This window comes from Alosa alosa, chromosome 4 (assembly GCF_017589495.1).
Source record: "Alosa alosa isolate M-15738 ecotype Scorff River chromosome 4, AALO_Geno_1.1, whole genome shotgun sequence".
In the NCBI taxonomy this organism is placed as follows: Eukaryota; Metazoa; Chordata; class Actinopteri; order Clupeiformes; family Clupeidae; genus Alosa; species Alosa alosa.
The window spans coordinates 2,051,999-2,065,148 of record NC_063192.1 but is presented as its reverse complement, the minus strand read 5'-3'; the positions used below and the strand labels follow the sequence as shown (position 1 = coordinate 2,065,148).

The window sequence follows — 13,150 nt, the reverse complement described above, 5'->3', positions numbered from 1 at the left end:
GTCAGAGCCTTTTTGCGGAGTGTTTGCCGCTATGCTAGTGTGTTCAGATGGGAAATTAACATGCATGCTAAGGGGCTCGATATCAAGGAGCTGGTGGGAGTTGCAGGCGTTTGGTATTGGATACATAAAACTGGGTGGTGTGGGAAGTGAAGGAGCAAAAAGGGCTTCTGTAGAAGAGGACTCGACTTTATTTAGAAGGCAATTGGGATGTGAATCAATTAAGCAAACAGTATTGCTGCTACCGGAGTAGCGACTAGCTTCTCCCGCTAGCCAGTTAGCTTCCGACAGCGCAGGGCAGTCACCACTAGCACCGCTAGCCACTATTGGCGTACTAGCGAACCGGATGTTTTTATTGAATACCTTCCGGTTGATCTCTTCGCCGTTGCCAGTAGCAACAGGAAAACGAACGTGAGTGTCACTGTCAGGGGCACGAGCGTTAGAGTCAGGGCAATGAACATTCGGTTCGAAGTAATGGCAGAAAGGGGTTATTGTGAGACCATCTAGCAATAGCTCTCTGTCCCTCCGGACCTCGGTGGTCCAGCCTATGTCAGGGCACATTCTTATTAGGGTCCCGGTCTGTCCAAGTAAAGGGAACAACCTTACCAGCCCAGCGATGTCATCCATTTTCGGCAGAGGAAACGATCCCACTTCCAGACACCAGTGTAATGCTGAAGAGTAGTTAGGAGACGGGGAGGGTGAGATATCGTTCCAAACTCCGGTAATTTATTTTAGTAAAGGATGTACAGGCTAAGGTACGGGTAGCAGGAGGTGTCCACTACAAAACAACAAACTTATCCTGATAAATCACGTCTCAATCACTCGTCATTCACTCTCATCGGCCAACAACACAACGCAACACAACCCACTCGCACGTAATTCACTTCTACTCTGACTAAACTTACTAGACGTCTTAGAACCCCCTATTCTATTCCCTCCCCTTATCAATCGCTAACCTATCCGAACCCCTAAATATTCCCTCCCGGACACCTCCCCCCAATCAAAACATATCAGAACTCATTGACACATGACACAGGAGGGAGAGGGAGACACAGACACTCTCGCACGCGCACACACACACACACACACGCACACGCCGGGAAAACAAAAGACACAGGGGAAAGTCCAACACGGGGGCAAAATACTGATAGTTATGTATTACTAATATATTAATTAAGCTTAACCAACTTTATTGTATGGGTCCTATGGAAGTGGTTCATATTGGGATAGGCAGAAGCACAGTTTAACAACAATTAGTTAAATAATAATATGTCATTAACTTTTAAATTAACATATAGCTTGTAAATAAACATTTAACATTTAAATGATGAAAGAAATAACTGTTAATTAGTGCCAAAAAGAAGACATTTAGTTAACTATTAACAAATATTAATTATTTACTAATATTAGTTAATAGATTTGTTAAAACATTAACATACAGATGTTATGATGAAAAAACTATTAACTTGTGCCAAATAGATATTTTAGTAACAATTAACAAAGGGTTAGGTAATTACTAGTTACTAGCTATTTATTATGGCACCTTATTATGGAGTGTTACCCAAAAGGCTTGTTTGAACGTGAACCGTTTTGTTCAGAGCTGAAAATGCATTTGTGTTTGACAGAGGGCAGATGTAGGTTGCTATTGACAAAATATTAGCTTTCAGTGTGGTAGCCTACGATGTCTTTGGAAATGGGCTGTGAAATAATCTTCCCCAGACCCACTCTCAGTTACAACTGAGAAGGGTCTGGTGTCAACCAGGCTAGGCTGTTTGCAATTTGACTGATTCTTGAGGTCTCAGCGGAGTGCTGATTTGCATGTCTTTTTTCGATGGTGAACGTAAATGAAGGAAAGCCCTCTAATTGGACAGGCAAGATTGACAAGTAGACGGGCCTAAGCCCGTCCAGGCCCGCCGCTACGCGTATGCACTAAATTAGGAAATATTTTCTAATCAGGAAAATGTTTAGTTTATTTTTCTTTCGGCCTGCGGTTCCATAATAGGCTACCATTCAATTGTGCCGCAAATTATCCGCGGACTAGCAATCTCCTCGTCGAGGAGGCCCTAAGCCTGCAGATCATAGACAGAGAAAGCATGCTCTGGGAACAGAACACAGTTGCCTGTCTAGCCATGGGTCTGTATACAATGACAAGTGTCTTAGTGCGCTTTGGGGGTGGGGGTGTGGCCGCACCCACAGCACCCCCACTTCCAACGTCACTGCCCAAAACGTTTTTCCATTTGCATTCGCACCGGCCAAGTGGCCATAGGAACTGGTGGGTGTAAGGAGTGACGCTTCATTACTTGGTACAGGGTTTAAAATAGGCACCCACTAGCCTCGCCAAATGCAAGTAAATTAACTAACTAGCCTACATTTTGATATTATTTGAATGACCCTCACTATACTGTCGCTTCAAGCATCCTGATGCTGCACACATTTTGTTTTTTTAACACATTTTTCAGACTTTATGATTTAGCCTACTGACAGTCCGTAGGCATGTAAGCGAGTGGAGGAATGAAACTGGAATAACGGAGAAGTTTAACTAGCTTTAACATTAGGCTACCGAGTTGTATTTGTGTCTCTCGTTTCAACAAACAAACAACATTATTTAAAACAACGAACAAAGTGGATCCTTGCTGTCCATGAAAACAGCATAGAGACTGGCTAGTCTAATCAAAACATGGAAATAACAGGTCTTTAAATTGACATACGAAATTAGACTGTTGTAGGCCTATAGCCTAAGTTAAAAGTTGAATGGGCATAAGTCACGACTTAGTGTAACAGAGGTACAGTAAATACCGTAGCAAATAGCCTATGATGACGACACAGCTTTTAAAACATTTATTTCACTCTCGCTGGAGAACGGGCTGTGCGCAAACAAATGAATCAGGGTAATGATCTGCATCTCCGTTCACCAAAAGCTATGGTTTTGCTAACCCATTTGCACAATAAATAATTCTGAAAGGTTCTCTCCATTGTTAACGTGCGACATTTCTCCATGTGGGGTAGTGTCAGTGAAGTGATAGCCTATTGCATGTAGGCAATGTTCAGTCAGAAGACGGGCACTGTTTTCTCTGTTGGTATTTCTGTCCCTCCGAAAACTGTCAAAATGTATTTATTTTTCCTGGGAAGAAACCCCCGGACCCCCACTCACTTAATCCGCAACCCCTCTCAGAATATACTTCCAATGTCTCTGTCGTGACCTCATGAGCTAAACCATTAATGAAAGCAAAACAAACATAAACAAAACAGCCAGATGCCGCTTCATAAAATAAGTCAACTTCATAAACAATAACAACTTTTATCGTGAGACTGTGTCGTTTGGAGCAGCGTATCGGTAGGCTATATTAAAAGCAGAAGATTTTCAGTTTGCTTCGGGATTTAATTCCCTTTTGGATTTTTTGATTAGCCTATAGTGCTAAATGTTGGGACTGTCGCAGGAGACGTACTGTAGGCCTATCAGGCATCGAAATTAAAGCTAATTAAAGCTATAACCCTGCTCACAAGTGCCACGTGGTGGTTGTTTGGGTCATTGCAGCTTCACTGGGGGAAATTAAATAAAAGACGCGTGATTCACGCGTGAGGTCATGTGAGAATCACTCGTGAAGCTGGATAATTGAATGTAGAACCCACTGTAGGACCATGCTGGAAATAATATGTTACTTTAGCATGTCATCCTTTGGATTACTGTTTAATCGTCTTTGATCCAGAAATAAATCAAATCAATAACCCCAAGTAGCCTTTCAGTGGCTCAGTCATAACCATTGGCTTGCCTTTTCTGCTGGCTTGCATTATTGCATATTTGTTTTAATACGCATTTTAGGACCAAATCCGTTCTGCATCTGTGGGTACACATCCTCAAAGACTATCTCAGTTTTGAAATAGATACGTTGTGTGTCCACATTATACTAGCCTATTGAAATGCAAATCTCACAACCATTTAACCTTTGTGAAATCCCGCAACACTGTTACTGTTGCTAGGTCAGATAAACAATGGGCATGCAGCATCAAATACGGTGGCCGACAGGTACAAACGAACTGCATATTAAGAAAACACATGCAAATCGACATAACACAAGCATATTAAGAAAACATCTTCATCTATTTGACAGCGCAGCATTTAGAAAACACACTGCAAATTTAGACAACACTACCCATTATAGAAACGTGCTGCATATGCACACAAGACAACGGAAGTGTCTCCGGAGTATACTTAAAAGTGATGAACACATCTGGACATGGCTTGGCGCAAATGAGCTAAAGCATAACTGTGTTGGTTTTAATATCATAATGGCATTCACACATTTTAGCTCATTTGCTCATGTCCAGATGTGTTCATCACTTTTAAGCATCCTCCAGAAACACTTCTGTTGTGTTGTGTGAATATGCATCACGTTTCTGTAATGGGTAGTGTCTGAATTTGCAGTGAATTTCTAAATGCTGCGCATATGTTGTCAAATCGATGAAGATGTTTTTTTTAAGTTACTTGTGTTTTGTCGATTTGCATGTGTTTTCTTAATATGTAGTCCATTTGCACCTGTCGGCCACCGTAGTCAAAAAGTAGTGCTTCCAATTACCAAGAGGGATTTACTGGTCACATACACAGGGTGCATTCTGATTGCCTCGTAGTGGACTGCGAAGTGAACTGTACAAGGTACAGCTGTACAGCCATGTTAAGTGATATTCCGTTCCGTAGGGAGTGACTGTGTTCAGTTTGAAGTGAACTGTACACTGTGTAGGGAGCTAATGAACATAGCTACATCACTTCACTGATAGTTAGATGGCACCCGGAGTTCAATATGTTTGCAAAGTTAACTTTAACGTTATGCTGTACTCCAGATACTGTACATCACACACTCCCGCCCGATTTGCTCTTGCGTGCCAACATGACATAATTTCCTGGCTTGTAGCACTTATTCGGTTATTAATTGATGATGCAATAATGTCATCCTACTACTCACTTGTTGCTTCAACCTAAGTATATATAAGTATATATACTCTTTTGATCTCTGCATTTTGCAAATTTGGTCTCTGCATTTATCCCAATCCGTGAATTAGTGAAACACACTCAGCACACAGTGAACACACAGTGAGGTGAAGCACACACTAATCCCGGCACAGTGAGCTGCCTGCAACAATAGCAGCGCTCAGGGAACAGTGAGGGGTTAGGTGCCTTGCTCAAGGGCACTTCAGCCGTGCCTACTGGTCGGGGTTCGAACCCGCAACCCTCCAGTTACAAGTCTGAAGCACTAACCAGTAGGCCACGGCTGCCCGTTATGGTTATGGGGTTTTATGGGACATAGGACCTCATTTCCAAGTTAGCAAGTGTGATATTTATCAGTGGAGACAATGGAAATTCCTCACTGCAGAAATAGCAGAGAATGATGCTCTTGTCAACAGGAGTGGTCTGGGCGGTTTTGTAAAGTTATTGGAATGGAAATAAATGTAACCACCTTCAACATATTTGTGAAGACTTGTTTCAAGTGTGCAAAAATGTAGTTGATTTGGTGTGGGAGTTTGTCGGTCATAGGGTAGGCTAAGTAAACAATACGTTTCCGTTCGTACCTCCGGATTGCTTTGCATTAAAGTGATACTTCAGATTTGACGAACTCCTATGGTAGGCGATGAAAATTCCTTATGGCAGAAATAGTAGAGAATGATGCTCTTGTCAACAGGAGTGGTCTGGGCGTATATATATATATATATATACATTTTATTTATTATGACCGCATTTATTTATTTATTTATTTTTCACATGCCCAAATTTCCGTCAATGATTCCCGGGACACTGAAAGACCGGGGTACACGAAACTTGGTGGACATGTAACCCCACATGGATAGCATGGAACCATCGTTTTTCGTTTTGATCTGTAGCCCCCCCGCTGAATTGGACCCCCCGAAAGGAGGGTAGGGCAGACACAGTTTTCTGTGAATATCTCGAAAACCGTAGGGTTTAGGAGGAGGGTTAATGAGGTGGTGTAATTGAAGGTATCTGTGACCTAACATAGTCAAAACTGCACGAAATTGGAAATGTAGGATCATTATGACACCCTCTGTATGCACGCCAAGTTTTGTGGAATTCCGTTCATGGGGGGCCACACAATAAATTAATTTATGTTACTATACACCAACTGGCCTGTAGGTGGCCGGAGACAGTTTTCTGTGAATATCTCGAGAACCGTGGGGCCTAGGAGGTCCACCTTTTTTGTATGTTGGTCTTAAGGGGCATGTCAACCCATCCCATTACCACTTATTTCATGTATAGCGCCACCTAGTTAAAAATTAAAAGCAAAAAATTAGGTGTTTTCATCTCAATATCTCTGGCTGACAAGGTCAAAACTGCACGAAATTAAAAGTGTAGGATCATTATGACACCCTCTGAATGCATGCCAAGTTTTGTGTACTTTCGTTCATGGGGGCCTTACAATAAAATAATTTATGTGTACATTTAGTGACGCATACACCAACAAGGATCCCGGGACACTGAAAGACCGGGTACACAAAACTTGGTGGACATGTACCCCCACATGGATAGCATGGAACCGTCATTTTCGTTTTTCATCTGCAGCCCCCGCTGGACTGGACCCCCGAAAGGAGGGTAGGGCAGACACAGTTCTCTGGGAATCTTTTATGGTATGTTGGTCTCAAGGGCCCACATCAACATGGCTCATAATCACTCATTTGTGATTTGCCCCCGGTAAAAAAATGAAAATCAGTAGGATTAAAAGAAAGCCAAAATAAATATTCATCATCATCATCATGGCTGCATTTTCAGTATTGGCTAGAAGTAGTCGTTTGTCCACTAGATGGCGCACCGTTGCAGTGAGGCGTAATTTTGTTGGAAGTTAAAAGTGGGTTGAAAAATAATGGACGCTTCATACAAGGACTGTAATTTACCGCGAGCGAACATCTAATAAGGATAGGGCGATGTTCACATGAAGTGTAATTCCCATTTCTTCTTGAAGCGAAATAAATCTGAGGATGTTTATCGGACATGCTTGGTTTTTACTGCAGGTAATGCGTTAATCTTGTAATATCAATAAGGACCTAGGTAATGTTACCGTTAAGCGTTGGTTGAGTGATGGAGGCATTTGATTTATTGCATTTGTAGAAAACTATAAATGCGGTTATACCAAGCAAATGTATAGCAGCACTGTTTGTATCTTCGACTGTCATTTATTGCACGTGCTACAAAATCATTCTGTGCAATGGAAGATTTACCAACGTTACACCGGGTCTGATACAGTTTTGCCTATACATGCGTGAGACTGAGGCGCCTGTTTATTTTGTTTTAAGTGCGTGCAGGGTGTGAGAGGGGAATCGATGTGCTTTGATTACAGCTTGGTAGTTGTAGTCTGTGAAATTAAAAGCATGTGTGTGTGAAGTATCCAAACAATGACACCTTCATTTCATTATGGCTGCTTTAGCAAAACACCTTAAGCTACTGTGTAGTGGGTCCCATTTAGAAGTGGCTACTTCATTCAAGCTTTCCTTGACTCATGGAGCTGCGTGAATGTTATTACAACTTTTCGCCAACGATATGACAGTTTAAGTCCGCTTGATACTGTAAGGCGTAAGCCATTGGTTTCAAAGGAGATTTTATTTGTGTCGCCAGCATAGCCTATTGACAATTTATGTTGTCAATAGGCCTACCTTATAATCCTACCGGTAGCTTAGGGAAGCTAACAGCTTTCTATTAGGATCTAGTTTGTTAGTTACCGTTTTGTCATAACTCCCTGATGCATTTTTGCATTTAGAATAGCCAGAGCGTGTATATCTCAATCGGAAAATTCAACAATATCGGGTGCCTATGGACTAGGCTGGGTGAACCCAGCCTGATCTGCCCGCTATTTATTTTTTGATTTCTTAAAAGATTGAGCTTGGTCTGATGAAAGCCAGACTAGCCATGGACCTCAGTTAAACAATGCAAGGGAACATGAATCAGCCTATATTTGCACTAACAATAACGGACAAAAGCTCTTCAACTTTGGCCCGTTAAAATGTGTATGAACAGTCTAGCGACGCATTTCATCAAGGCCCATTTGGACATGTCAGTTATTTGCACCACTGGTTAGATGTAAAACAGCATTTCGTTTCAGACTAGGCTACTGTTACTTAATTTGTGCATTAACAATAACGTTTCAGACTACTGTTACTTAATTTGTGCATTGACAATAAAGTATTACATGAACTAAAGATGACTAAAATCTTATGTAGAAGAAGAAACATTCACAAAAAATCCATCCATCCAAAATGACCTTTGTTTTGATAGCTGTTGAAAACGGCATGGAACTGACAGAGATGTTTTTGTTTAAAAATACATAAAAAATAAATAAATAAATAACATTATGCTGATACCTTTTGCTTTTCCCAAATACAATGTAGCCTGCAGGTGTAAGTGACCTTTCATCAATCCAGTTGCAATGGATGAACTGTGATGAACTGCCCTACTTGTGATTGTTTAGAGATTTTAAAGGTTTTATAACAATTCTACATCTTCTTTGGCTATTCTACAATCTATTCACCTTTTCAGCACCAGTAGGGTACTTTCTGTGCAGCCGCACACACACACTCAGGCATGCCAAACAAGCATACACAAAAGTTTCAAGAGTGGGGGATGGAGTAAAATATGGAGACAAATTGAAGTGTGATTTATTTTCGCGGAACGGATGTACAGGACTGAGCGGCGGTCATATTTTGTACCGCTATGCGGTACATCTAGTTTATTTAAATGTAGGCTAAATGTTTCATTCACAAGAGAAAGCAGTGCTTTCTCGTCTGCCTCATTCAGTCATTATATCCAGACTGCACTTGGGCAAATGTCACTATGACATGTGATTAATCAGCGTTAATTGTTTGTGTTATTCTTTCATGTTATTCTTTCTTTAATTAATTAATTGAAATTAACTTGACAGCCCTATGTTTTATACAGTAGTGATCATTTTTTCATATGGCTCAAGTAATATAGAGTATTTGTCTAACGAGCCAGACCCACATCAAGATGTAGGGTCCGGGAACTCACCATTGGCAGTGCTCAATCTGAGGGGCAGGATAAACGGTTGTCTTTCAAATTCCCTCTGCATGCAATAGAATAGCGCTACAACCCATGAGTCCCATGCGTTACCCATCAGCGGAGCTACTTGGCTAGTTGATCAAACTATTGCCAGCTTAAAAAAAAGCTTAACTTGAGTTGCAACCAAAGCCGATTCAAAGACCGCAGTTCACCAGCAGCAGCATCCAACTTCTTTGTTTTCAAGTAGCAGGGAATTCACATGAAACCGTCGCACCTCTGCCATCATTACGTTATGTCCATAGACTCTATACATGATGTGATTGGCCTGACTTGAGTTTGGTTTTTCCAGCTCGCAAGCCAGCTCACGGAGAGTATTGCTGCCGCTAGGGTGCGTCTAGATTTCTAGGCTACTTCTTTGCAATTATAGAAATAAAGTATTCTCAGTTCAATTTGTCACTCAATTTTTCACAGAATTTTCTGCGCTGCCAGAACAACAAGACAAATTACAACCTGGTGTGTGAAACTCTACAGTTCTTGGACATTATGTGTGGCAGCACTACAGGAGGATTAGGTCTACTTGGACTTTACATCAATGAAAATAATGTTGACCTCATCATTCAGACCCTAGAAACACTCACAGAGTACTGCCAAGGACCCTGCCAGGAGAATCAGGTGAAGTAATCAATCCATTTAGCACTCCTGAGTATCTTGGGGCAGGCAGTTGGCTATATTTTACATGCAACATGACACTCATGGAAACTCTAACTACAATGCAAATGTTGATGGACATAATACATGATGTACTGTATTGTATATGTAGGGGTCCAAGTGGAAATGGAAGTTTCTGGTAGACTGTGCCTTACCTGAAATTCCGTCCGTAGGGGGCACTACAGCTGCCACATCTCATTGTGGTTCTGTTGCCAATATCTTCTCTTCTAAAGGTCCAATCCTATTCAAACTTGCTACACACAATCAATACAACATTCTTTGGACGTACATCAATTTTTTTAGCCAGTATTCCGAAATTCTGTCCAAAGGTGGGGATACAGCCACCACATGTCAGTATCTCATGAACTGAAAAATGAAGGAAAAAATGGAAATTTGGCACACTAACACTTGGTGTTATTTCATCACATTTCCTAATCTGCCAATTGACTCACTCTTCAAAATGGTCAACGACCAATCAAATTTCAGTTGTCAATATATGACATTGTCATTGTAAATGGCCTATTCTCATGAAACGTCATAGGTTTCTTCATAATGACACAGAAAAGCTATGCATCAAATATGACACAAATTGGCCACAAGTGGTCGCTATAATATGAACATTTACATTTTGCCTCATATTTCAGAAACTGCCAGAGACAGCACAAAAAAATTCCCGCTTCATTTCTGAATCAATATCTTCTGAATCTAACACCAATTGTTTTTCTATTTTCACCCCATTTCCTGCCAAATTTTCTGAAATTCCGTACATAGGGGTGCTAAAACTTAGCCTAGCCACACCAACCTAGATCTCCTTTCAGTAAGATACTAGTCTGGAACACCATACAGTAGTTCATTAACGTTGCCATCGGTCGGGAGATTACCTGCCCAATCAGCGACGAGAGGGGATGGCGCTATAGTTTCAAAATTGAAAGTGGCTGGGGTAAACGGTAGTAGCAATGCATGCAAACATTAAAAATTGCAGTCGGAAGAATGTGTGAATGTATTTACAGCAAAGGTAGGTACCACATACATAGTTTCCTGCCAATGCTGTTTATTGTCAGTTTGTAAAGTTTAGGCGAAGTAAGAAGTAACGTTATGAATCCCTGCTCAATGTGATTGGTTAGGCTGGACCAGTGATTTCAAAGTTAACACAAAGGCTACACCCGTTGCGATGGAATGTTGAAAAAGGTTCACAATCGTGAGTGACCAGACTCTATTCACTTAGTGAATGAGTTTGGTTTACCAGGCTAGCTAAAACTACCACATGTCAATATTTCATGACCCAATTCACATAGACATATAAAAATGGGTGTGTGTATACTTTGTCTCATTTCCTCTGTGACCTTCAACCTGCTGATGGGAACTTCTTTCAATTTAGCTTGGACCCCCGATAATTACTGCCTGTGGTTATATTTATATATTGTGTTTATAAATAAATAAATAAATCACTAAATATTTGGATGTGTAATAACTGTTTCTCCCTTTCCCTCCCCAAAGACCTGTATTGTTACCCACGAATGTAATGGCATTGACATCATAACTGCCCTCATCCTGAATGATATAAGCCCTCTGTGTCGGTATCGTATGGAAATGGTGTTGCAGCTCAAGGTTTTACTTACTGTCCTATTTATTTTAAGTAGAGATTAAGTTCAAATGTATAACCAAAATATGTTTAAATGTTGCTCTGCAAAATGTACTGTCCTTTTCTTGTAGTACATGTAGCTGTTCATTCTTGTGATGTCTGAAAGACATGTTTTTTGAGCACTGTCACTATCACTTTTGAGCACTATCACTGTCATTCTTATTTCAGGACAATGCCTCCAAGCTCCTGCTTGCCTTGATGGAGAGTCGTCATGACAATGAGAATGCAGAACGGATCCTGTTTAACCTCAGACCGCGGGAACTGGTTAGGTCATAGTCTTGTTGGAAAATTTGTATTTGTAGTGAACAAAAGAAGGGCAATAACCTCTAAAAATTCAATCCACAGTCAGGATATAACATTATAGGTAAACCTAATCACATTAATGGTACTCCTCAAAGGGTAAATACTATGATATGTTAAATAGGTCACAAATCCAGTATAAGGCACATCCTTCAACCAATGGTTCAGTGTAACACCCACTAACATAACTTCCCGCCAAAGTAATAAACCACCAACGGAATAAAAATCTGCATGTTTTAAAACCCACCAAGGTAATAACTTCCCACCAACATAATCATTTCCCACCATGTAATAACCAAATAATTATTACGTTTGCAGGAAGTTATTATGTTGGTGGGAAGGTTAAAAAAGTTAATGTAATAACTTCCCACTAATTTAATAAATCACTAATTTAGTGAAATGATATCTGTTTCTACAGTACTGTATCTATCCGCCTGGCATGCTTTGTGCACTCATTCATGAAAAATTTACTACATACAGTAAATACTTACTTGCTATCCAGAAAATAATAATGTACAGATAAGAGCTTAACCCTTTACAGACTGCACAGAACATTCCATTTTTCAGACTTGATGCCTTTGTGGCACAAAAATGCTAATTGTGTGGTTATGCTACATGACAAAGATACAATATACCCACCATTGTAATCAGGAGAAATAGCCCTTTAACACTGTATAAAATATAATTAATAAGTTTGAGTTGAACACAAATCATTTTTAGAAAATCTCTTCAAAATCCAATCCCCAAAAACATGAACATATCAGTTTGTTAAGATTAATCTAATTTCCCGGCAATCTAAAATGCATGGTCAATATCTTAGGGGTTTGTCCAGTCCACAATGGGGGTGGTTTTGTTATGAAACATTATCAAACGTCGGGCGAATGACGCAAAAAGGCAGTTCTTATGTATCTTAATCAGTCTTGGGTGTGTTTTGGCCGTAACATCCTTTAAACCAATGAAAATGACATCTGTCATTCTCTTCAACAGCAAGCAGCACAACTTCAAACAGCGTATCGGTATTTTGATAGTCAGCGACACATTTGAAGGAATCTGCTTGCATGTGAGACCGAATGGAACAGGTATTCCACTAAACCATGCTTTACTAAAACCTAGCAGAGTATAGCCTAGACGCATCTGCACTCGTCTACTATTTGATCTCATTGGCAAAGTGAAACTAACTTCACAGCAGAGGCGATTGCTCTAAGACTACAGGGGAAGCTCAGCCTCCTCTAAAATATCACGGAAAATCGCATCAAATAACAGTATTACATTAGCTTCTAGCCTACTATTCCAACTAGAACATGCTGAAAACATGTTCATCTTCATAGCTAGTTTGTTCAGCAATAAGGTTTTGCCGGTCATTTATCGTGATTTCGCACCCGTAATACATTGCTGTGACGACACGATCCATCAAAAAACGATGCAAAAAACCCCATAGACGCTCGGCTTCACTGGACTTTCAATAGGCGTGTTCGTCTTCATGCAGATCCGTG

The 13,150-nt window shown here is 40.6% G+C and overlaps 1 protein-coding gene across 1 annotated transcript in view; it reads left to right on the top strand.

The window, feature by feature from the left end:
- itpr3 (inositol 1,4,5-trisphosphate receptor, type 3) overlaps positions 1 to 13,150 on the top strand; it is a 199,040-nt gene that overhangs the window by 154,328 nt on the left and 31,562 nt on the right. Inside the window, exons 42-44 of the mRNA XM_048240949.1 lie at positions 9,479 to 9,679; positions 11,213 to 11,323; positions 11,526 to 11,621. Of these exons, the coding sequence (XP_048096906.1) occupies positions 9,479 to 9,679; positions 11,213 to 11,323; positions 11,526 to 11,621 (408 nt within the window). The remainder of the gene's footprint in view (positions 1 to 9,478; positions 9,680 to 11,212; positions 11,324 to 11,525; positions 11,622 to 13,150) is intronic.